Source organism: Electrophorus electricus, chromosome 4 (genome assembly GCF_041902795.1).
Source record: "Electrophorus electricus isolate QZ-2024a chromosome 4, ASM4190279v1, whole genome shotgun sequence".
NCBI classification, from domain to species: domain Eukaryota; kingdom Metazoa; phylum Chordata; class Actinopteri; order Gymnotiformes; family Gymnotidae; genus Electrophorus; species Electrophorus electricus.
This window is the reverse complement of record NC_137500.1, coordinates 24,517,920-24,543,117: the sequence shown is the minus strand read 5'-3', so window position 1 is coordinate 24,543,117 and position 25,198 is coordinate 24,517,920. Positions and strand designations below refer to the sequence as shown.

At 49.3% G+C, this 25,198-nt stretch overlaps 2 protein-coding genes across 13 annotated transcripts in view; one reads left to right on the top strand and one right to left on the bottom strand.

Moving 5' to 3' along the window:
* Positions 1 to 16,009, top strand: part of brsk2a (BR serine/threonine kinase 2a) — a 112,463-nt gene extending 96,454 nt beyond the window's left edge. For 6 of the 11 annotated variants that reach the window (XM_081712860.1, XM_081712866.1, XM_081712867.1 and 3 more), the window contains 7 exons: positions 5,324 to 5,384; positions 6,496 to 7,141; positions 7,746 to 7,794; positions 9,128 to 9,251; positions 9,680 to 9,860; positions 10,575 to 10,664; positions 13,126 to 16,009. In XM_081712860.1, coding sequence (XP_081568986.1) covers positions 5,324 to 5,384; positions 6,496 to 7,141; positions 7,746 to 7,794; positions 9,128 to 9,251; positions 9,680 to 9,860; positions 10,575 to 10,664; positions 13,126 to 13,232 — 1,258 coding nt within the window. In that variant the 3' untranslated portion in view covers positions 13,233 to 16,009. The remainder of the gene's footprint in view (positions 1 to 5,323; positions 5,385 to 6,495; positions 7,142 to 7,745; positions 7,795 to 9,127; positions 9,252 to 9,679; positions 9,861 to 10,574; positions 10,665 to 13,125) is intronic. The other 5 variants (XR_014123284.1, XM_081712863.1, XM_081712862.1 and 2 more) reach the window with 5 other exon arrangements.
* abtb2b (ankyrin repeat and BTB (POZ) domain containing 2b) overlaps positions 14,901 to 25,198 on the bottom strand; it is a 33,811-nt gene continuing 23,513 nt past the window's right edge. For both annotated transcript variants that reach the window (XM_081712859.1, XM_027016409.3), the window contains 14 exons: positions 21,618 to 21,770; positions 20,996 to 21,161; positions 20,771 to 20,860; positions 20,568 to 20,669; positions 20,289 to 20,385; positions 19,642 to 19,777; positions 18,495 to 18,742; positions 18,179 to 18,357; positions 17,960 to 18,065; positions 17,716 to 17,818; positions 17,381 to 17,471; positions 17,226 to 17,294; positions 16,880 to 16,993; positions 14,901 to 16,585 (listed from right to left, as the gene is read on the bottom strand). In XM_081712859.1, the coding sequence (XP_081568985.1) occupies positions 16,382 to 16,585; positions 16,880 to 16,993; positions 17,226 to 17,294; positions 17,381 to 17,471; positions 17,716 to 17,818; positions 17,960 to 18,065; positions 18,179 to 18,357; positions 18,495 to 18,742; positions 19,642 to 19,777; positions 20,289 to 20,385; positions 20,568 to 20,669; positions 20,771 to 20,860; positions 20,996 to 21,161; positions 21,618 to 21,770 (1,858 nt within the window). In that variant the 3' untranslated portion in view covers positions 14,901 to 16,381. The remainder of the gene's footprint in view (positions 16,586 to 16,879; positions 16,994 to 17,225; positions 17,295 to 17,380; positions 17,472 to 17,715; positions 17,819 to 17,959; positions 18,066 to 18,178; positions 18,358 to 18,494; positions 18,743 to 19,641; positions 19,778 to 20,288; positions 20,386 to 20,567; positions 20,670 to 20,770; positions 20,861 to 20,995; positions 21,162 to 21,617; positions 21,771 to 25,198) is intronic.

Genomic DNA, 25,198 nt, shown 5'->3' with positions numbered 1-25,198 from the left:
AATTTCATTATTCGCATAATTGCAGCATAATAGGTATGAGCTTCAGCAAGACAAGATTTTTAATAACAGATGCGTGAAGGTCGTCATAGAAATGTTTGACTTTATTTCCGTCCGGCCTTCCCAGTATCTTATTTCTTTATTCGTTTGTGTGTTTGTTTTTTTTAATCACCACTCAAATAAATAGAGAAAAGCTTCCCTGCATCTTTCACCTCACACTCTGCTAGACGGTGTGTTTGCTTCCACCTCACACTCTGCTGGACGGTGTGTTTGCTTCCACCTCACACTCTGCTGGACGGTGTGTTTGCTTCCACCTCACACTCTGCTGGACGGTGTGTTTGCTTCCACCTCACACTCTGCTGGACGGTGTGTTTGCTTCCACCTCACACTCTGCTGGACGGTGTGTTTGCTTCCACCTCACACTCTGCTGGACGGTGTGTTTGCTTGCACCTCACACTCTGCTGGACGGTGTGTTTGCTTCCACCTCACACTCTGCTGGACGGTGTGTTTGCTTCCACCTCACACTCTGCTAGACGGTGTGTTTTGCTTCCACCTCACACTCTGCTAGACGGTGTGTTTTGCTTCCACCTCACACTCTGCTAGACGGTGTGTTTTGCTTCCACCTCACACTCTGCTAGACGGTGTGTTTGCTTCCACCTCACACTCTGCTGGACGGTGTGTTTGCTTCCACCTCACACTCTACTAGACGGTGTGTTTGCTTCCACCTCTCCTCCCTAGAGGATGTTCAGTGAACCGCTAACGTTCCTCTAGACTTTCTTTGCTTTAGTGTTGTAGGCATTTGGAATGGGTGCTTAAATGCCAGTCACAGTTTTGGTGTTTTTCCTAAACATAGCAGATGCTGAAGCCTTTGAGAACAATGTCTGGATGTGCTTTAGAAGTGGAGCTGGGGCGTGTGATGTTTTGGGGTTTGCTCGTGCGCCCATGTGCTGGGCTTTATGTGGGTGTACTGTGCATATTATGTGCATTTCTTCCTGTACTCTCATTTCTTCCATGTTATCTCTCTCCTCCAAAAAAACTTTTTAGACTGAGACCTTTAGATCTTTTGGCTTTAGACAACTTGAGATCAAAGCGCGTCATAAAGGGAACAGGCTTTGAAACCTATTTCATGACACATTCAATCTTTAAAAACAGCTGATGGAAGGGCCCGGGGCTTGCAGAAAAACAGTCTTAGGATCACACACACACACACAAATTAAATTTTTTTATATATATATAAAATATACATACAGTTAGGTGCAAAATAAGTGTGTTTAAAACAACTGAGAAAAAGCTCAATCCTCATATCATTTATTTCCATATACGTAAAGGCACTGAGAGCACTGCCCATTCAATTCCAAATGAAAACAATGTTTAAACTGAAAATGAAGAAAAAAGAATAATTGGTTGTTAAAAAAGTGTCTTCATTTTCATTTACAGTATAAACTGAAAGTTGTTTACAGATTTAGCTTTTCTGTTGATCACTGAACTAATATTTATGTATAACCTTTATTTCTGATAACAGCTTTACATCTGTGTGGTGTGGAACTAACATCTGACACCTGTGAACAGATATTCCAGCCCAAGCTGACTGGACTACATTCCACAGTTCTTCTGCATTCTTGGGTTTTGCATCAAAAACAGCATTTTTGATGTCACTCCACAAATTCTCAATTGGATTGAGATCTGAGGATTGGGCTGGCCACTTTATAACATCAATCTTGTTGGTCTGGAACCAGGATGTTGCCCGCTTGCCGATGTGTTTGAGGTCGTTGTCCTGCTGAAACACCCATTTCAAGGGCATTTCTTCTTCAGCATGAGGCAACATGACCTCTTCCAGTATTTTGATATATTCAAACTGGTCCATGGTGCCTGGTATGCGATAAATGGGTCTGACTCCAAAGTATGAGAAACATCCCCAAACCAATGATGCTTGCACCTCCATGTTTTACAGTCTTCACAATGTACTGTGGCTTGAATTCAGTGTTTATGCGTTGTCTCACAAACTGTCTGTGGCCTTTAGACCCAAAAAGAACAATCTTGCTCTCATCTGTCCATAGAATGTCGCACCACTTCTCTTTAGGCCAGTCACTGTGTTCTTTGGCAAGCTGTAACCTTTTCAACACGTCTTTTTTTTCAGCAATGGTACTTTACGAGGGTTTCTTGCAAATAGTTTGGCTTCACGTAGGCATCTTCTGATTGTTGCAGTACTCAAAGGTAACTGAAGGTCTTCTTTGATTTCCCTGGAGCTGATCATTGGATGCTTCTTTGCCATTCTTGTTATTCTATGATGTACGCGGATGGTAGTATTTCCTATCACGTGTTTCGGGTTTTGTTTGCCACTTTAAAGCATTTGAGATCATTTTAGCTGAACAGCCAATTATTTTCTGTACTTCTTTGTTTTCCCCTCTCCAATCAACTTCTTGATCAAAGTTCTTTCTCCTTCGGTACAATGTCTAGAACGACCCATTTTACTCACCGAGCAAGGGCTAAAACCACCAGGTACGGCATTTGCTGACCTCCTCCTTTAAATAAAGGCCATAATTGACACCAGTTTTTTCATAGAATGAATGACCTCACTAATTGAACTTCACACTGCTATTAATTTGAACACGCCCCTTTCATTAAATGAATCAATTACACCCAATTAGTAGTGTGCATGTCATGACTGTTGATTCTGTTGGTTGCCCATTACTCGGCTACACCTAGTCATGAATGTTTTCCCCATGTTGTATTATCTTTTCTGCCAAAATCAGTAATTAAATACATTTAATTCATGTTAGTCATGTTAGACTGCTATTATTTTTGCACATAACTGTATATGAGTATATGAGACATTTTCAGAAAATGTCAAGATCGAGTATTCCAAGACTCCATATTTATTTCTTCATGTTTCTGTAGGATCCATGTACTATAGATTATGGTTTGCTAAAAGAGCCGTTTAAGAATTTTTATTTATTTATTTATTTTTTTGACAGCCCTCTTTTTTGCCAGGTTATTATTAACCCCAGCAGACTGAACCGTCACACCCGGTTGTTCCAGAGCTTTTACTCAGCACTTTCTCAGGCTGTGTGCGCAAGCATGTGTTTATTTGTTTTGTTATTTTTGTTTGGCTTTTTGTTAGTGGGATTCCTGGTGCTTGTGCTGTGTCCTCGACCGGCCCCCACACGCTTCTGAAGAGCTCCCAGCGGCCTTTCGGGCCTACCTCAAACACTCTCATTACTCTCGCAAATAAGACAACCTGCTGGCTATGGGGCACGCTGCCTTGTGGGCTGCTTTACCAAACAGGATTCTGCTGACCACAGATCAGCCTTATAGGTAAAGTTAGTGGGAGTTGAGCCATAGGGATACGAAGCCGTCATACCCACCCATGCAGCATAGTCATCATCATAGTTTATTTGTGAAGTGGGGTTTATTAATCACTGCATATTTTTTGGATGCCCTAGGGGACGTATATTTCTCTGGCATTAATGTATAAACATTATAAAGTTACTTAAATTGGAATATTCATATTTGAATAATATCTGCAAATTTAATAATGTTGAGTATCTTGCTGTGAATTTAATTAGAGTTCTTGCAGTGCCCTTTTTTCAGTTTCTGCAGTGAAAAAAAAAAAATTAATAATACATTTTTAAAAATCAAGTAATACGAAGGTTGTATTCAGTGTGGAAGTTCCAAGGTCAACGTGGGACACACCCCAAAGGTGGTGGAGAAAGACCGATCTAAGACCTTCTGGGACTTCCTGATCTAGACTGACAGAACAGTAATGGCTGACCAACCAGACATGGTAGTGATGGACAAGGAGAAGAAGCCCGTAGTGACGGCTGTAGCGAGGGATCACGGCGTTGGGACCAAGAAACACGAGAAGCTGGGAAAAAATGCCAAGGGCTGAAGCAGAGCTGGAACAGCCGTGGAAGGTGAAGGCAACAGTGGTTCGCATGGTGATCGGAGCACTGGGAGAGAATGGGAGAACGGCTCCAGCAGATCCCAGCCACAACATCCGAGATCTCCGTCCAGAAGAGTGCAGTCCTGGGAACAGCTAAGATGCTACACAGGACCCTCTGGTAGAAGACCGAAGCTTGAAGGAAATGGAGGCTGCCTGGCGTAATGCGAGTGGGGAATAATGTATAGTTAGCTATTCAAAAAACATTAGTTCATGCTAATTAGATAATAGAAATCAATATTTTAGCACACTTTCCTCTTAGTTTTTGCCACATATCACACTAAAAATATACAGAATAAATAGTTTGTACATGAACTGCTCACTTTATTAAGCATTAAACTTGAAAATAACTTTTCTGGCATCTGCTATTTTGTATTATTTGGTTTGGCTTCAGAAAACTCCAACAATGTGTCCAGTGTTTGCACATTTCCTGGTACTTTTCAATTAATAACTGTGAATATGGTTTCTGACACATTAACCATCCTGGAAATACAATTTTTGGCAAACTATTTGGTATAGAAGCATGCAATTTCACATGCCACCCAGCCACGTGACACTCTCTCTCTCTCTCTCTCTCTCTCTCTCTCTCTCTCTCTCTCTCTCTCTCTCTCTCTCTCTCTCTCTCTCTCTCTCTCTCTCTCTCTCTCTCTCTCTCCCTCCCTCCCCCTCCCCCTCCATTCTGCTTGGAGTCACTAGAGGCTGAATGGCAGGGATGAGAGACGGTTAGACACAGGACCTCGAGTGTCCTGAAGCAGGCACCAGCTCGTCTTGGCGGAAGCTCTCTCACTGTAAAGGCCGAGGGCCTGCCTTGAGTACGTCGCGAGAGGCCTCCGAGCGTGAGCTGCGCAGCGCTGAGCCATAGAATAGACATACTGGGAGAAGAGAGGGAGAATAGATGATATGAAAGAAAGGGAACAGCTGTGTCTGCGCGGACAGCCAGCTTGCCTGACGAAGATGGATTGGTGACTGATGATTCATTTGCTCGGGCTTGGAGGTGATTGAAACGTGTGGAGGTGCGTGTATGGACATCTGTTGGCTGAGACTGAGGACAGGCTCAGATGGGTATGAGTGATAACCCAGGAAAACTGCAGACACCAGTTTGTTAGAACTCATCAGTAGACCACTGGGTCTCCCAGCTTGAGGAGACGAAATTGGGGAGATTTTTCATTCATAATGGTGGCATAGATTATCCTTTGCGTAATGTCACTTTGGCATGTGTGTGTTGTGTTGGTTTCCTCTGCCCAGAAACCCCCAACCCCCAATCCTTATGCTGAGAGCATTGTAACACACTTCTGTCTCTTTATACCCTGTGTCTCTAATGGGTAAATGTGAACTCTTGCCTGCCTGCGTGTGTGTGTGTCCGTGCGCGTGTGTGTGTGCTTGCAGGTCACGCTCTATCAGCGGAGCTTCCTCAGGTCTGGTCACCAGTCCCCTCAGCAGTCCGAGGGTGAGTGTCCGTCTGTCCCACCGGTGCCTCACCCTGCCTGGCTGCCTCTTCACTACACACAAAGCCCACACGCTCATTACACGCTCAGCACTAACACCGCAGTGCAGCAGCCAGCTAGGAACTCAGTACTTTATACCTCCGGCTGCAGACAGAAGTCCTACAGCAGTTTAACACTACGGGGAGTAGTTGTGCTAACACGACACTGCGCTCACCACTGTCGAGGCATAGCTGGGAAGGGATAGAAGAGTGAGACTGTGTGTGGGTGTGGGTGTGGATCATTCTGTAGAGATCCACCCTCGTCCCAGCCTCTGTGCTGTCTGCCCAGTGGTACTCCAGACCAGACGTGGCCATGTTGAACCCTGAGGCTTCCTCCCTGATTAGCAGCCGAGCTCCTGGCTAAACTTGGCTGGATGTCTCGGGTGGAGTGTTGGCCAGTCGCGACGGCCTTCGCCCAAAGCAACGCCAGCCATGCAAACCGGCGCTGATGTAAAAGGAAAACTCGTTTGTGAAATTCGTCCCAAAGGCTCTGCTCCCTGTGCCCTCGACAAGCATGATTTCAGAGCCGTGGCTAAGACGGTCTACACGCAGGCCTGCGTGTGCACTTTGTTCCGTTCAGATCAAAAACAGGACCACGGATGCAAATGTTTGTTGCCCCGTTGAGCTGCGGGAACTAAATCGGTTTAGGCTGAGGACAGGTTGAGGAGCCCCAGAGACGTGGGGGTTAGACGGTTTATAGAAGGCTTCTGCCAGCGTGCAGGCGAGTGTGCCGACGTTGTCGGTGCGCAGACACGCATTTTCAGGCGCGAGCATCAACGTCTCGACCGCCAGCCCGTCTGCAGCACGTCACCGTGACGATGGCCTCCAGCACGCTTCACCTCCCTGACGTCCTCAGCCTAACCACATCTCCTGTCTTGTGCTGTCTCTGCTAACTGCATGTTTTCTTTTTCTTTTTTTTTTTGTCTTTTCCTCCCACACCTCCGTGGCACTCGCGTGTTTTTCCGTGACGTGTCCGTCTCCGTGTCTGTGTCCGTCTCCGTGTCTCCGTGTCCGTGTCCATGTTTGCCTGGGTGCCGTGTCGCTGGTAAATCTCCTCCTTCCCACCGCTCCGTAGCCCGGCCGAAAGTTCCACGTTCCGCCGCGGGTCTGCCGGTTTCCCTTCCCGCCCGGAGCGAGCCCCGGCGCCGCCCGCGGGCCGCCCCGCACCATCCAGAGTGGCTGCACGCCGACACTCGGCTCCCTCTCCCCGACTTTAGTGCCAGAATCACTGCTAGTGTGTCCCAAGACCCAGACGCTGCCAGCCAATCCCAGAGGCTGCGCCAAGCCCACGTACCCCACCAGGTCCTTCCCCTTGCCGGAGGCTGAGCTGCGGCCTGTTTCGGCCGCCCGCTCGGAGCCCTTCGGCCCTCTGACTCGGCGAGCGAGCACTGCCGCCCCCGCCCGGCTTTCGGTGCCCCCCCCAGCCCCCGAGCCCCTCCCGCCCGTCCGCCGACACCCGCTCCGTCCTGTATCTGGCTCTGACCACGCCGCCAAATCTATCCCCACCATGCAGGTCACCCCCCACCCCTCCCCCAGGGGCAGCCCTCTGCCCACCCCCAAAGGGACACCTGTCCATACGCCCAAGGAGAGCCCGGCCGGCACGCCCAACCCGACACCACCGCCCAGCCCCTCCATCGGGGGCGTGCCCTGGAGGACACGCCTCAACTCCATCAAGAACAGCTTCTTGGGCTCGCCGCGCTTCCACCGCCGGAAACTGCAAGGTATTCTGGGAAGGGCGTGTCGGAAGGTCGACGAAATGCCAAGTTCAGCATAACGATGGTTTAAACACATGAACACCAGGCACTGTTCAAACTGTACAGCATAGAAACTGTCCGTACTGCGCATCTAATTGTGTATATCATCATCTCAGGCCTCATTTTATAGCAAAATCCCTTCACTGGTAAGAGAATGGACTGTGACAAAAATTACATTTAGTCTGAGAAAAAAGGACCACGTGTGTTAATCACTTCAGGATGTGGAATACATGAATGTAGTTTAGGTTGTTTATGTTTATTTTGTCAGGGACTATACACAAAATACATTAATCTCAAAAGAAGAGAGATGCTTTGCACCAGAGTTAGCTAATAAACTCATTTCCATCTGCAGTCCCTGGGCAGGTAAACATATGACTAATAAAACCACAATGTAGAGTAAAACCCACACTATCAATTTTATTTATATATATATATATATATATATATATATATAAAATATTTTATAATGCTAACATGTCAGTCCCTGACTTCACTAGGTTCTCGTCAGCCATCACCTGACCTCTACTGTATATATAGTGTATGTAAAATGTTACTGTCTCATTCTGAATAGTTCCTACTCAAGAGGAGATGTCCAGCCTCACACCAGAGTCTTCCCCAGAGTGAGTTTCTAGAACTGCACGCGCACGTGCACGCACACATGCCGTCTATGGTTAGGGTTAGGGTCTTGTAGAAAATGTGACGTATTGTGAGCACATGAAGGGTGAGGAACTAAAGCTCTGAATGAAAGTTATTTGGTGAGTGGGCATCTAAAATGCATTGTATTTATTTATTTTTAAATTTCCATATACTTTTGCTTAGCAAATCAACTCATATATAGGCTGTCAACGTTCACTGTTTTTCTTAGAAACAAATTTATGCATAAACTATCAGATTGAAATCACTTTAAGACTGAAAATCATCGTGGCAGGTGTGTTCAAATCTCTGACTGGTACCTCCTGTATTTACAACTCCCTCCTTCACATACATACAATCAAATGCACAGGTGAACACACACACACACACACGCGTATTACTGCTATGTGCGAGAACCAGAGAGGGGGGACATGGTCCATACGACGGTGGCAAGTCCTCTCCTCTGGGTGCTGACGTAGCAGTCGACCTCTTGAATGGTGGGTTGTGTGAAAAAGGGGGTTATTTTGTTCTCACCAATAATTAGCGATTGATGATGGGGGGGGCCTCTGTTCCTGAGGCGTCATGCCTCTCTTAATGCGGTTAGAGTCATTGTCTGGTGCTCCAAGCAATTCAGTCGTCTGCCGTGGCCCTCTGTCTGCGCTCGCTCTCTCTGTGTGTCTGTACTCTCTTCCTTTGTCTATGTGCAACCCTCTCTCACCGCGCCCTCGCAGTCTTTCTGCTCTCTCTGTCTCCCTCTCCATCTGTCTCCCTCTCTTTCTCAGAGGCTCAATCATGTCCACCTCCCACTATGACTCTCCGCGTGTTGTGCGCGCGGGGAAAGTTGCTCGCTCCCACCGAGCGGTGTCTCAGCTCTGGCTGGACACCCCGCCACGCCTTCCTGCTTTTTTTTTTTGTGTCGTCTTAGCAACATGTGGCCCTTCTCCGAGCTCCAGCTGGATACGGCCACGTCCTCCTCTGCCTCCCCTGCACTGCTCTCCGGCAGTCTCATAAGTCAGCGTCTGAGCGTGGAAGGTTTGGCTTGTCTGTTGTAACAGACGATTTATCCCGCCTCGGGTTGGATAAAGGAGTGGTTTCATTGTTACCAGCTACTGTTACCATTTTCTTAAAATACTGTTTACTCCATAGAGGCCCCAGCTGAAATGATACATCCTTGTTCAAATTCTGCCCATCACCGTGCTACGTAATGGATGTTCTCCGGTTTGGGTTGTTGTGGGCGTGCAAGTGGCTGTTTGGGTGTACGTGTAGCCTATAATGTAATTGTTTGGCTTTTTTTTTTTTTTTTTTTCTTCTTGCTTGCAGACTTGCCAAAAAGTCCTGGTTTGGCAACTTCATTAGCATGGAGAAAGAAGAGCAGATCTTCGTGGTGATCAAGGACAAGCCCCTGAGCTCCATCAAAGCGGACATAGTGCAAGCCTTTCTTTCGGTACGCCCCCCCAACCCCCAGCCATGTGTCTCCACCGCGGCCATCGTGGCAAACATGCTGAGAGGCTCAGCGTTTCTGGTGATTTACGTTGATGGAGGACGAGGCGCGCGCGGTGAGCATTAGCATATAGATGCCGCGGCTATGAAGGCGCGCTGCGGAGGTGTCGGAGTCCTGCCTGCCGCTCCTCAACCGCTCACAGCCACATTTCCGTGGCCTGAAAAAGTGTCTTGTGTGCGGAAAGTGTGGCAAGAGGCTGCCCAGGTTTTCGGAGTGATGTCATTTCCTTTGCAGCGTTCCTCTCTAGACGTGTGCGCATAACGGACACGGCACTTTTGTCATCGCGCGTGCTGGGAGACGCGGTCTTGAATGCGGACGGCTCGTCTCCGCTCGTCTCACCTCGTCTCGTCTCGTCCCGTCTCGTCTCCCAGATCCCGAGCCTCAGCCACAGCGTGATCTCCCAGACGAGTTTCCGGGCGGAGTACAAGTCCACAGCGGGCCCCGCCGTCTTCCAGAAGCCGGTGAAGTTCCAGGTGGACATCACCTACACAGAGAGCAGCGGAGCCACCAAGGACAGTGGCATCTACTCTGTCACCTTCACCCTGCTCTCAGGTAACCATGGCGACCGAGACAAGACTCCCCTGCACCCCCAAACAGGTTAACGCAATCCCTTCAGGCAAAGCCTTGTGTGTGTGTGTGAGAGAGGCCTCCGACGGCGGGAGGCGCGTAGTTCTCGGGGGAGCTGGACTCCCGCCGGAGCCGGGCTACACGTCACCCTCCCCAGGAGAGACCTGCCTAAATGCGCTCCCTTGGCGGGCCTGGGGCTTTTTAAATTGAAAAAGAGGAGGTGGCATCTATTTTAAAGTGCAGGTCATTCGTGGCCCGCTGTTTTGGACATGGCTTCTCCGCGGGACACCTGACTGGAGGATCTCTTCCTCTTGAGAGAGAGAGAGAGAGAGAGAGAGAGAGAGAGAGAGAGAGAGAGAGAGATATTCCAGCAGACTGCCTGTTTTCAGCCAGTGAGCTCAGACTGTACTAATATAAGCTTTATTACGAGCAGAACAAAAACAAAGGAAGCACCATTAGTTAAATGCCCGGCTAGTCGACGACCGATATCGTTCCCCCTTCTGACCATCGGGGAGGCTTTATAGACAGAATTCCTGATCCCAGCCATGCAGTCCGTTTGCTGTCCTCTTCCCGTGACTCCGACCGATACCTAAAGGTGTGGCAGGACGCTCTGTGCTCAAGTCCGAGGTCTCCACCCACCACCCTCCGTCTCACTCCCCTCATCCACCCCCCCCCCCCCCACCCCCCGTGTGCCTGCAGGTCCGAGTCGGCGCTTCAAGCGGGTGGTGGAGACCATCCAGACGCAGCTGCTGAGCACGCACGACCAGCCGGGCGTCCAGCAGCTGGCCGGTGAGTAAAGCTCCTTCTCCCAGGCACGCCCCCCCACCCCCTCGACATGCATGCCACCTCCCCACCATAGCACGGCAGTGCACGCCACGGATCGGTGGCCGAGACCCTCGATGCCCGGAACCCCTCCTCCGCCCCGCGGCCGCCCACGCGTGCCAGCAGTCCCTCCCGCAACATGCATTGATCAGACTGTGCACGTATATGAAGGACCAAGCAACAGTAAGGCACAAAGGTTAAACGCTTTAGTGGAAGAAAGGCCGTTAAATGTAAACCCGTACGAGGGGGCCCCTGGTGAGCGTCCCATCTATGACCTATAACAGTCCTTCCCGGGGTGGGGGGCGTTTTATGCCCGGGGTATCAATCAAAATAAAAAGAAATAAAGAAACGATTGTCTCAGTTGATGAGCTTATGAGAGAAAAACGGAGAAAAGCGCATCGCAAAGAGCTGCCGTCCGTCGAGAGGAATCGTGGGATGGGAAAGGGGGGGAAAACGAAAGAGAAACACGCTCGTCTGTGCATGGCTCTCCTTCTGACTCGTGCCTCGCCTGCTGCAAGCCCGAGCGCCGCCCGCTTGCTTGAGCACAGCTCCCCCTGCTGAGCAGAAAGAGACCCTGCAGCGGCCGCCGATCCCCAGCAATGACCAAAGGGCTTCGGCTGCTGCAGGCTTCCCGGGGCTCGGGTGGTCTGCTCGGCTGTCTCGGGCTGGGGCTTGTCCCCCGCCTCGCGCCCGCTGACGCATCCCTCGCTGTTCCCTCTTTCCTTCTCTCTCTCTCTCTCTCTCTCTCTCTCTCTCGTCAAGCACACGTTCTTCCATTTCACTGCCACCGTCTACGGACGCTCGGTATGTCTGGTAGAGCGCGAGTCACTCCAACGCTGCATGGATGAATGAAGTGTGTTCAGGGGATGGTTGTGTTTGAGTTTGAATGTTGTTTTGACAGTTATACTACAACCTGCATGAAAATAACTGAGCTGTGTGTGTGTGCGCGCATATACATGGTCGTGCATGTCTGATTTGAGTAAGTGAACTGCACGTTAAGTTTCCAAATAAGAACTTGTATTAACTATGAGAAAAACATCCCATGGGAACTGGATTCTTTATTTAATTATTAATGGTTGTAAAAATCAAGTTCAACGATCCTTAATACTTTAAGGATTTAGACATCCCCTCAGACACATTACACAGTAAGAGCTCATTTGTTTCACTCGCAAAAGATTGAGTCCAAATTATCATCTAGACATTTCTAATCTGTCTTTGTATCATTATTGTCTTTGAAACTTCAGACATGTTTTATAACGTCTTCAGCAGGTAGCTCTCACACATTCTCGGACGTGTTGTCCACAAATACACCTGCTCATCCGTGTTTCCTGTTTTTCTCGGGATTCAATGCAGAGGAAAGTCTCAGAGTGTGGTAACACCTTTGTGACCTCCCAAGCCTGTGACTAAGGTCTTTTATTTGATCTCGTTTTGAGGACCGCATCCCTGTTAATAATGCGTGTCGTCCTTCAGTTTCCCGTAATTTATGCCACGGTCCTCCCAAATGTTCCCACACCTCCAACTTATGTATTCACTGACGGGGTAGAGGTTAGAGGAGTACTGCCTGTATGTTTAAATTAATACACTTTATATGCTATATGTATGTGCTTTATGTATGCAAATGTGGCTGCTAATCAGTGTTACGTTATAAATTATGTTACAACTTCTATTACAAGTGATGTAGTCATTTCAGGATAGCAGGTTACGTGTGTCATCTTTTAGAGACTGTCCACTCTGTGCCTCGAAGATTAATACGCACACAATGCATCTCACCACTTCTTAATGGCTGTAGGTACAGGACCAGCTGGTGTGTGTGTTTGGCAATAGGCTTAGTCCAACCCCAGTGGTGCACTACTGGAGCACTCCTCATTTCCGCTTAAATTGTCTCAGTCGTGTGGCAGTGCACGTTGACGTCCTGGGGAGGACAGCTTTACATCCACACAGGAGGGGTACAACGACCCCTACATGCAGACATTAACCGCATGCCGAGAAGCTAGCAAACCCAGGAGCACGGAGAGAAGTTTCGGTTTGTTTAAATGCACCCCATTTCGGTGTTCTGTGCGAGCCGCGTGAAAGGTTCTCCGCCGATCTCCACGCGGCCCCAACCGTCAGCCGCTAGCTTCCACCCCAGGCCACGCTGCACTCGGAAGGGCGTCCGAGGGTCGGCTGTGGGAGACCGAATACGTTTGACCGCTCGAGCACCATACCAGAATCCACAGCCGTATTAATGTGCCGAGGAGACGGCGGCATCGTCTGGCTGCGGAAGTGCCGTAGCGCGCTCATGTTCTTGCCATCATCTTCCTCATCTTCCTCATCTTCCTGTTTGTCACTCTCCGGCCACCGGGCCTTGCGTGAACTCCATTATTCATTCGTTTGTTTGTTTTCTCTCTCTCTCTCTCTCTCTCCTTTTTCTCCCCGTCTGTGTACCTAGGCAGCCCATTGAGTAACTTCTTTGACGTAATTAAACAACTTTTTTCAGACGAGAAGAACGGCCAGGTGCCCCATCTACCTGGCACGGCCAACAGACACCCCCCCTAACCCCCGGAGGCACGAGTCTGAACCTTAGTGACTCTGTGTGCCTCGCGGGCAGTGCCGGAGACAGTGCCAGGAGGGCGGCGTCCGTTGGCACGCGGGAGCAGCCGTAGAGGAGATCCCATTTCAGACCTGTAGAAATAACACCGAGCTTCTTGTTTTAAAACTCGGATCTAAAATCGGCTGATGTACATACTGTTAGCAGCGCTGTAAATATCCTTATAACTCCTGTCCAACAGACCTTTGTACGTAGGGTTGACTGTGTAAAGGTGAAGAAGTTTACAAACCTGGTACGTGTTCGTACGCAGCCCCGTCTGGGCCGTTCTCTTACACCTGTACCTCGAGCCTCTTCCGTGGTCATTTGGAATGAAAGCTTTTTCGTGTGGTTTCTTTTGTGTCCCCTGTCCTCACCTCTGCGATAACTTGTTTTTGCCGCTAGGAATTATCCAGAAAAGCTATTAATGCCTCTGCTCTCCTGCTCCACCAACACTCGCAGCGACCCACATTTGTTGACAGACAGAGGGCGCTATTCATCATGTGCGAGCGAGTTTCTGGAGAAACGAGACGCCTCATCCTCCCTCACCTGCCTGCTCTCGGATACCTCTGTGTTCCTTGAGGAAAACGCGCGCACAATCCTGTCCTTGTTCTGCCCTTTCCTCACCTAAACATACTCAAACACACGCGCGCAAATATTCACGAACATGCTCAAGTATACACAAGGAACTTTTTGTGATGAGCTTTCAGATGAACCACATAACTGAACTGAACCAATACACACACACGCACACACGGCACACCTATGGACGTGCTAAAACAATGAGAAAAGGGCGGAGCTCACGAGCTGTCCCAAAGGCATGGAATCTCTTCACAGACTGTATTGTCATTTTCAGTGTTAACTTTCTTCTCAGTCAGCTGGGTTTCGTTCAATCTTAAAGCACCGTGGCAAAAGAACTGCAAAACCACACACTCCGGTGAGCGCTGGACAAGGAGCCGAGGAAACTGGAACAGGGGGTGGAGCTTGAGATTATCTTAATGAATGATTTGTTCTGTTGTACAGGCCAATACACTAATATATATATATATATATATATATATATATATATATATATATATATATATATATATATATATATATATATATATAAATATAAAATATAAACAGAAATGTCTAGATGTAATACTAATGTTATGTTGTAGATTCAGATGTAAAACTTGTGCTGCCACATGACATTTTCCCTGTATTTTATTATTTTGTTCATTTATTATAGTTTGTATACTCTGACTTGATTTCGCAGTATCGCAGTAGCTGTTGCACTGACTCCAGAGTTTCATGGTCACTTGTATCTCATATCGTGATTACCAGCAGTAGGATATGAAGAAGAAACCTAATTAATACATATTTTTGGATTTCTTTTCCTATTTATTCACATCTGATCAATTTCTTTATCAATGCCCTAATTTATGATGAGATTATGTATATGAAAATGGAAATGTCAGATGAACTGAATGTTATTTATTTATATCCCCGAGTGTTTGTATGTGCCGGAGCCACGCAGGTTGGTTCGTTCGAAGACGAAAAACAACTTTCTTATGTCATAATTTATGAGAATTACGTGGACACCGATGATATTTCTTTTGTTCCTAGCTTTGAATGAGGAAAAATTGTAGTACATGTTTAAAAAAAAAAAAAAAAAAAAAAAAAAAAAAAAAAAGGTAATTTAACAGTTACTTAACGTAGTCTAGCCTCGTTAGGGTGGAGGTACTGAACTGGATATTTGTCACTTTCATTGCGTATGTACAATGGATTGCGACAGTAAGCTCCTCTCGACAAAGCTCTCCTGTAAATAGTCCGCTCTCACCTTTCCACGTCAGGGGGTGCTGGTTCCTGCTCTTTGCTTCTGACTTGTATTGCTGTGTGCATGTCAGACTGGCTTTCCTTTTGCATGGCTCTAGTGTAAACGTCCCTCCCCGTCTTTCTCTCTCTCTCTCTCTCTCTCTCTCTCTGAGTTTTGAGGCGCTTGGCTGTATCGTTTACTCGCATGATTTGTTTTCCCCTTTTTGTTTGGACAAATCCACTATGAAGCAATACCTGTCGCTGACCATCCGCAATTATATAGTGGGAGCCAAGTGACCAAGCGACTCCCATACTGCGAGCGAAATAAACGCCGCCTTCGGGCCCGCAGAGCAGGAACGGACTCAAAGCTGTAAAACCCCCTTTGTAACAAAGGCGTGAGCAATTTCACAGCGGAGAACAAAGCAAAACGTAAAAAACAACAATAAACTCATTCACTTACTAGGATTGTCTGCAGCCTTGTGTGTGCTTGGTGCGGCCAGTCTTCACCACCAAAGTGCGGGTCTCGTTACGGTAAGGTCATTACCGTCCAGCGGGCCAAGCAGCTAGTCAGCTCGGCGTGGTGCTACAGCGCATCTGTGCCTGAGAAGTTTTTGACCGCGCTCAAAACTATTTAAAAGAATATGAACCGGCAGATGGTGCTATTGAGAAACACTTGTCTGCTCGAGCTTAGTGGATTTTCAAAAAATAACTAGAAATCTCTTTATTATGGGCATTTTATATGAACATTCACATGACGAGTACGTTTGTTTTCACAATTTAAAAACATTTGAGTTTATATTATTTTATTTGTATGGCATTTAAGGACAATAAAAAGGGAACTTAAATAATATCACATTTTTTTAAATAGAAAATGTCCATAACTTCTCCAGTACAAGTTAAATCTGATGTAATTTAGCTTACAAAACCTCCATTTCCCCTTTCTGACGCCGATCATTGGACGTTTTACAACATGGATGCTTGTCAAAGGAGTGTGGCATTAAAGCTGTTCTTCCATGTTTTGACAGTTGTCAGGGTTCCTAACTTTTGACAGCTTTAGCTACAAGAATGGCAATGCATTTAGATATATTTTACACACACGTACAGTCTCATATGGTCTGTCATTTACAGCTCCCATTGCTGAGCTCGGTTACGTTGCCGCCCTGCTCCGTTTCTTCCTGTCTGACTCCCTTCGTCCAGCGATTCCACTTCCGGGAAGTATCTCTCCTCGGTCCGTTTTTCCACATTCCCATCGACTTTTCAGCTCCGCCCTCGTCCTCCCGCATCTCGCTCCTCTCTGGCCTCCTCCTCCTCCTCCTCCTCCTCACACGCAGGAGGTGACATGGAAGGAGCGGAGCCTCCGGGCCAGCGTGGCCTCCAGCTCCTCCAGAAGCGGGTCCCTGGCAGTTGGGACACGCGCCCCGGAACAGCAGAGGAGACTACGGAAGGCCTCCCTCTCCAGCAGGACGCCCATGTTCTGGAGGAAGTAACCCTCACAGTAGGCGGCGAGCTCTGTTGACGCCAGGGCCTGAAATGCACACAGGGGTCAGGGGTCAGAGGTTACACCGGCCAGAGCTTCGGATGGCCTCCACTGTTACAGGTAAGGACCAGTGTATCAGGGTATGTTACATCTCGAATGCGACTTCTGGTCTTGGCCAGTATGACACACTGATTCTAGATCAGTTTTCTCCTGTACTGCAGTGATCTGTTGTCATTGACCAGAGAGGAACATTTGCATAAGAAAGCAGCACTTGGCACTGAGCGGTGACCCCGAACGCCTGGCCGGGGGCCGCTCTGTGGGGGATGGGGCTGGGCAGGTTACCTTGGCTGCATTATAGATGCTCGTGGCGTTGTCTGGGCTAATGTTCTGAGCGCAGAGCACCTCACAGTGTCGCCGCAGGCCTTCGAGCTGGAACAGGCTGGCCACAGACAGCAGCTAGCAGAAGCAAGCAGAGAAACGGACTCGTGAAGAGCTTTACTGTTGTCGGCCAAACGGCGATGTTGAACGTGTGCCTGTTCACGTCGCCTTTTTGCTGTCGTCATCTTCCATGTATAGAGTGATGGAATTAATGCTACAGATAACATCTGTTTCTAACTATAAACAAGAGAACTGTTAGTGTAACAAGCTGCTGCAGCCAGCACGCACTCGCACACACTCGCTCTCTTACCTCCAGCAGATCTGGCACAGCTAGCTTCAGCGGTTCTGTTCCTCCACAGTACAGGTATGACATCATCACCTGGGAGACGCACATTTGCGCAAGCGATTAACCCCGCGTGCCCCTGCCCAAGGTGTAAGCAGAGAGGGACGGAAGTGGGACGGTACCTGGAAAACGTTGTACTTCACGTCACTGATTTCAATGTCCTTGCAGTGCTGCGACCCAGCAGCGCTGCTGGAGCCCAGAAGAGACTTGAACCTGATTGGACACAGATTGCACTTGTTTAGGAAGGGAAAGTTCTACTCGGCTCAACCCTACTGGGATTTCAGAGAGCAAGAAACGAGCTCGACGAAACAAAAAACGGTGGGAAACGAACCAGCTTTTTTTTCTAAGTTCGGCGTGGTCCGAGATCTGTGTAACTGATGTGATCACCGCGTCGCCCGCGATCACCCCCTGCTGCCTCACTTCTGGCATTCCCTCCTCATTATGAGGTGCTTCTCACCTTTCAGACGCCGTGATCAGCAAAACCCGGTGACCGTAGAACGGCCTCCCTTCCACCAGGAACGTCACGTCAGACATCTCCTGGTTATTCAGGAAGTGAGGGTCTAGACAGAGCAAGGAAGTAAGAGTCAAAACAGCGGGGGGGGGGGGATTTCTTGGTATTTTTCTGGAACACTGTCTGGCACGGCAAAATATTGCTGTTCTATTTTTAAGGACATTGCTCTGTTTGATGGGGTTAGGGTTACCGAGCTGGGCTGAAAGTGTGACCTTCATCTCTGGAATGGGAGGAAGAGGAGCAGGTCCATAGTAGTGACTAAAGATAGAGGCCAGCTGCTGGATGATGGCTTCATTCTGGGCGCGCGCGCACACACACACACACACACACACACACACACACACAGGGCAGTGTTTAGTCCCGACTGTCGCGTTAACGTAGGCAGCGGTGAAGCGGACGAGGCTGCTACCTTGCAGCTGCGCAGGGTGCTGAAGAGGAGGCGCAGGCCCACGGAGAGCAGCTCCTCGCAGTACTCCTCCTCCGGGACAGAGCCAAAGTCCCGCAGCAGCGAGAGCGTCACGCCGGCGCGGGACTGCAGCTGGGCGCTGCGCAGCGACTCCAGCCACACGTGCATCTTCCAGGGCACTCCTGCGGGGGTGGCGGCAGGGAGTCAGCTTGGGAGCATTACCGAGTCCCGTGCACCGCATCACGCGGGCCCTGATGATCGCACTCTGATTGGTCCTCGTATCGGTATGCAGCATGCGACCGACGTACGGCTGGCCTACCCAGGGACCGGAGCTCCACGGTGACGTCCAGGTAGCCGTGCTCCGCGCTGTAGAACGACGCCTCCTGCAGGGCTTTGGCGCGAGCCTTGCACAGGCGGGCCTGGCCCCCGTCCGACGCCAGGCTGGGGCTCGGTGAGGGCGGGGGGTGCGGAACCTCGCCCTCCACCCCCTCAGCCAGGATCTCCTCCAGCGAGAGGACGTCCTCCTTCACCTGCTGTGGCTGAGAGAGGAGCTTCCTCAGCACGTTCCTGCGACCAGGAAGGAGAACGCGGTGAGAGCGTGACTATGCCGACGACAGCTCTGCTACTTACCTCAGAAGGGCTTCTGAACAGAAATTCTAAGGCATATGGCACGTAGCACTGGAAAAACTAAGTGTTAATTGTGCCATTCTATTATATAAAGTAATTTGTACAATTTATTTACTTGTTGCCTTGTGAATAGTAAATATATACAATATAAGTGTACACAGAATACTAAGTCTACACAATATAAGTAAGAACAGTAAGTACACACAGAATAGTAAGTCTACGCAGTTTGGCCATAGATCAGGTGGTGACGTCTGTGTTCCTTGTGCGTGCTGTCCTGCACTGACTGCCTTAATCTGGCCCAACTGCATAGCATAAACATTACTTCCACTGAGACAACAGAGCCCTTCTGGACACTGGACAAGTGTGTCTTCTCAATGCTGTAAATTGTAATGTGTGTGTGTGTGTGTGTGTGTGTGTGTGTGTGTGTGTGTGCACGAGCCTTCGTGTTTATAGGTCTGATGACATGCTAGGCCACAGTCTGAGATGGCAGTACTGAGTCTCAGAAGAGCCAGAGAGTGTGTGTGTATTTGGAAGAGGTTATAGTGAGAGTATGTGTACTTTGCAGAGGTAATAGGGTGTGTGTGTGTGTACTTTGGAGAGGTTATAGTTTGTGATTGTGTACTTGGGAGAGTTTATTTTGTGTGTGTGTGTACCTGGGCGAGGTTATAGAGTGTTGGTCTGGTGGGGACTGGGAGAGGTTATAGTGTGTGAATGTGTGTGTGGACTTGGGAGAGGTTACTCGTGTGTGTGTGTGTGTGTGTGTGTGTGTGTGAGAGAGAGAGAGAGAGAGAGAGGGAGACTAATCTTAAAAGTTGTGTTTATCTGTTCCAGCCGTGTACCTATGGCCATGCGCCGCAGCGTGACTGAAACAGTTCATGTCCTCATAGAGGGATGTGGTAAGACCGTTTCCTTCTTGGGCTTTCAGCAGGGGGTCGGCCCCCCGTGCCAGCAACAGACTCACCATCTCATAGTTCCCTGCAGAAAAGCAGAGGGAAGGAAAGAAGGTGGGGGGAGAGAACGTGGTGAAAAAGTGATGGAGTCAGAGACAGGAGGAGAGAAAGAGGTGAGTGGGTTAGAGCCGTAGTGAGAGGCCGGGTCAGCGGGGGCAGCTGGACCGGACGTGTTGCTCTACTGCCTGACCGTGCAGCTACACACACCCCTTAGCAATCCAAACGCAGCCTCTCACCCACACACTCCCAAAGCTGGAAGCAGCCTTTGCTCCATCACCACACAAATACACACGCACGCGCAGGCTCCTGACCCAATTCAGTCAGCTCCCATCGGGTAGTTCATTGGGGAGCTTGGCTGAGGGTGCCATCATAGGGCTATTTTAGGTGTTCCAGCAGTAGAGGGCAGGGAGTGGGTTTCGGAGTTGAGTGCTGGTGTCATGCATGGATGTGGCAGGGGCAGTAGGGAGCGTGCCCGGGTCTCGGGGTGAAGCAGGGAGAGGCGGGTTTGTGGCCGGCGCAGGAGCTCTGCTGCCCACCTGCTGCGGATGCCAGCTGGAGCGGAGTGTCGGCGCCGCTTTCCTGCCCACTACGCACTGCTGCTCCCTCTACGCTCGCCCCTGCGTCCAGGAGGAGCTGACCACACAAACATGCACAAGCACAGCTGTCAGGTGAGCATACTGACCAACAAACAGAATACAACCCTTCACCAGAGAGGAAGGTTATTACCAAAACACACGATGCATAACTGCTTTGCTACCAGCTGTGATCTTAGACCTGGTGTCTATAATCACTGCTCGGGTCAGCAGGGGGCTCACCTGGGCAACAGCGATGTGTCCGTGCAGCACGGCGAACGTCAGCGCCACCCAGTGGCGACTGTCGGGGTGGACGGAGGGATGTTTCGGTGAGCACGCTGGCACCTGGGAGACGGGCACCGGCCGGGGGGGTGGGGGGGTCAGCCTTCATAAAACAGCAGGGCCCGGGTCTCGGCGCGCAGCCAGAACGGATGCCTTGCACTTACCACTACGTCCAGGTTGGCTCCAGCGTCGATGAGCATCTGAACCAGGGCTTCATCTCCGGCCGCGCAGGCGTACATCAGAGGGGTCATGCCCTGCACACGCACACAGATAGAGGAGAACAGGGAGCGCTGTTATAAACCTCAGCCTTTTCCCACAGGCCCGGACCAATCCTCAAAGCGCCTGGTCTGGGCGGAGGAGTGAGGAGGTGGTGTTAGAGGGCGTGGTACCTGGTCATCCATGCTGTTGACCCCATCGGGCCCCAGCAGCTCGATGGCCTGGCTTATCAGATCCGTGCGGCCACAGTTGAGCATGCGAAAGCCCAGGTCCAGCTGGAACTTGTCGGTGGCGGCCTTGGCGTCCAACCTCCTGAAGGAACTAAAGCAGCACTCTGGCCTGGAGAGAGAGAGAATATGTGGGGTAAGAAAAAAGGACAACAAACAAAAACAAGATGAGCTTGGCAAAAGGAGGAGGACTTCCTGGAAGTTCTGACTGTGTCCTGGGAGGAGTAGCTTTCCCTTTGCAGTCCCAAATCCCAAAGAATCAGGCCCCCAGGGGTCCACAGGCCCCTCTACTCTCTTTTGTTACTGTGTTGTTGTGGTAGAAATTTACAAGCGTTTATAGCATACCTTAGATTAAACATTAAAAACCGCAAAAGCATTAGGTTACATGCAAAACTGTTTACCAGTGTATATGTATTGAATGCATTTATAACTGCGCAAAAGTGTTTTGTCTTGTTTAGTTGTAATATAGCTGTATGTATAAAGAATATGAAGAACTTGTCATGCTCCAGTCAGAGAGGGCGGATGAGGGGTCAGGGATCAAAGGGGAGGTCACGGGGGATGGTCTTACTTCAGCAGTCTGGGCTCACAGTCGAGGCCGGGCAGGAGCAGACGCGCCGTCTGCCGCACGTCGTCGCTGTCCACCAGGAGGCTGCGTCGGTGTTCTGCGTGCACGATGGCCACGCGCATCCACTCCATGAGGGGTGGGAGCAGCAGGAAAGGCCTGGGGAAGACGCGGGAAATGCAACATGGGCGAGGTGTTCGGAGAGCCCCTCTGGGTTCAGCAGTAACTCCCCTCCACTTGCAACTGGGAAATGCACTGTCCTGAGCCATATTACTATTGTCCCGAACAAATCTTGCTTATTCACACACAAACAAACACACACACTAATATATTAATAAAGGTTCTTTAATCTTAAAATAAGTGTGCATTCTCACAATATACTTTCACTTATTTACTTTTGGCAATAATCAACGGTTTCAGAAATATCTCACAAAAGTTTTACAACACACAAAATTCACCTTAAATGACCTTCCATGTTAAATCACTTTGGTAACATTAATTAATGAACTGATTTTTCATCAGGCTTTTCATCAGAGATTTGTCGTGTTGCGGCAAGAGCCGCTTTTGCCTGGCTGGGTGGGACACTCCCTGCCAACATCTCGGGTACAGATGGGTCAAAACCTTCCCCCGAGGGATCGAAGCTGTGGATTCGCTTTGCATCGTATCCATTCACGCCTTCGTTCGAATAAGACCATTTTTTGCATAACGAGGGATTAAATACGCAAGTGTATTGAATTTGGCCTCAGTTACGTTGTTCTGTTAACACATCAGGCGAAACGTGAACTGGCCCAACCGGGCAAGCGATTTTTCCTTCTGCTGTGCCAGCGTCGCGCTTTACTCGCCCGGGGGATTCGGGCGGTCTGTTGAGCCGTGTCGGGGCTGCATGGACACCAGCAGCAGGCTCAGTCTGTCACATCCTTAAGCCCAGAGGGCCAACAGCAGCTGACCACACCTCCGCACTCCCTGGCCTTCCGAACACACTAAAACGGACATGATAACACAAGAAAGGTGGATTCTTCTACTGGCTGCATCTAAAGGATGAGAGAGTATAGGGAATGTGAAGCCAGTGCAGTCATTGGTGATGAAAAATGATGTTAAATGAGTGTCAACAATAGATACAAGTTTGCAAAGTGATGTCATGGCATCAAAAAACATAGGAAGGAACTCATGAAATAGCACAATGAAACAGACACTTATTATTTTTATAAGATTTCAGAGATTCAGTAAAAGGAGTTTACTGTGGAAGGGTTTCGGGCACAACTGTGAACAGCTGTTGGTATGTCAGCCTTTGGCTTATCTCTGCTCTGTTGTGTCAGCAAAGCGGCGGCCAGTAGGGGGAGCCAATGCCGTTAATGATATTAACAAAGCCAGCCGAGAGCCTGTTCGCATCATTTACTGTTAGCCATGTTAGCTCATAGTTATATTCAGTTTCCCCTACTCCAGTCCTAATATGAGTCATTAAAGGCTAAAGGGCACAGCTGTACTGAGATCAGCAGATGCAGACGGGGGTGAGCACTGTGCCTTCTGCCCCGGCTTGGGCTGATCTCCTCTCCTGAGCTCGGCTGGAGTGTCCGACAGCGGGAGCGGACATGCCGGAAGAAGGCCTTGCCCAGAGCCTGGCAGCCTCCTGAGAAATATACAACCGTGAACGCGTGTAACAGCGATGACCCCATCACAGGACAGTAACGATGTTCATCCACGGCCACGAAGAAACAGAATGGGTGCAGATGACTGAGAGCTATTATAAGATGCTGAAACACGGTCATTTGTACAAAAAAGCCAAGTTCATTTAGTTTTTTTTACAATCAAAAGACTTCAAGAGACGTTACCGTTCGGCTAAATCTATTTGGACGTGCTGAAGCTCAACTTAAACACAATGACTCGTCCCAAAAGGTGACCCAGCTATGCCTGGCGTACAGAAACGGATGACACCTGCCTGGAGTGTGTGAAGTACATTAGCAGTATGTGTGTGGACATGGGATATGCGTGAGAGGAAGAAGGAACATTGGTGGGAAACAGCTGATCTAACCAAATGAGCAAAACCACTTTGGTGCTGGTGGCCGGGGGCTTTGGCCCACTGAGTGGAAGAGCAGAGAGGAGCTGCTGTTCTTCAAGATTCTTCAAGGGCTACCATCAGGACTAAGAGATTACAGACTAGCCAGCATGTTTATTTCCGAGTGCCGGAGAGAGAAAGAGGAATGTGTGTGAATGATAGTGGGTGTTTTAAATTTATCTTTAAGAGCTTTTACAGAGCCCCCAAGGATTTGATGTAGAGGAAACACCAGGAAATGGGGCGCGCGCACGTACGTGTGTGTGTGAGAGAGAGAGAATTTCTATACGTGTACATGTGAGATGGAGATGGCTTTCTTAACCCAAAACTTGGGCTGAAAACAGTGATAGCTACCAGAACATTGTTAAGGACCTGGCGTCCTGCCCAAGAATATACCCACTAGCACGTTTCCTTTCCTAAATGCAATTATTGATCCTTCAAAAGCTCTTATCCCTGGAAATGAGTGATATTGTGTTAGCCCCAGCCAAGCAAAGCTGCTGAGATAAACCATCCCTCCTTTACAACTCCATAAACACACACACACTCAAATGCTTTTGATCGATAGTCCACTCTTGTGACCTGCTCTTATGTGAAGGAAAGCGAAGCAGTGTGAAATCCAAGCCCTTCCAAACATTTGTAACCTTTGCTTTGTTCGCTTGTTAGAGGGCCACGCTGGTGTACTCGGCGCATATGCGCTCACCTCGGCCAGGCCCCTGGATTATGCCTCCACGCTGACCCCTGCGTCTGACTCGGGGGCTCAAGTTCAGCCCGTGGCCTTCGACCCGCAACCTGAGCTGGGCCGTGAGCCACATCAAAGCCCGGGCCCGGCTGGGCGCAGTGAAACCGGAGATGGCTGCGTGCTAATTAGCCACTAGCGTGCAGACATGTATGGGGTCCTTGTGACCAGGTCACCCAGGGAGATGTATGACCGTGAGTAAGCCGAGGCCACTGGGACCACACGGCCTGTCCGCCACGCTTCAGAGGCCTAGAGTCACCCGGCTGGGCAGGAAGTTGTAGGGGCATGTTACACCCTTTTGTCATGTACAGGAATTTCATGTGGTTTGGCTGAGCATGATGATTCATCCTTGTTTTACCTTTCCTGCGCATTATTTGTACACACACCCAACAGATTGGTCCCAAATCAATATTTTTTGAAATCAAGAGTTTTGATACTTTTTTTTTTTTGCTGCCAGGCTTCAAGTACGGCCCCTCAGACACTCCTAAAGCAAGAGGCCTGCTCCTCCCTTATGGCTTAATTCCACCTTTACTGTTATTGCCTACTCGTAATGGCCACTTCTCATCTCCTGTTCCCTTTCTGCATGCACGGCTTTGTCTCTGGACAGACTGCTGGGTGTGGATGCTGTCTCTCAGTGCCACTGACGTTTAACACCCACAGCTTCTTTTCACCCACCCCTCTGACCTCGCTTTCTCGCTCTCTCTCACACACTCACACACACCCACAATCTCTCGAAGGCTGGGTGCCCTGAGCTGCCATAAACAAGATACAGAGCACTAACCTCTGCTTATGATATGAAGA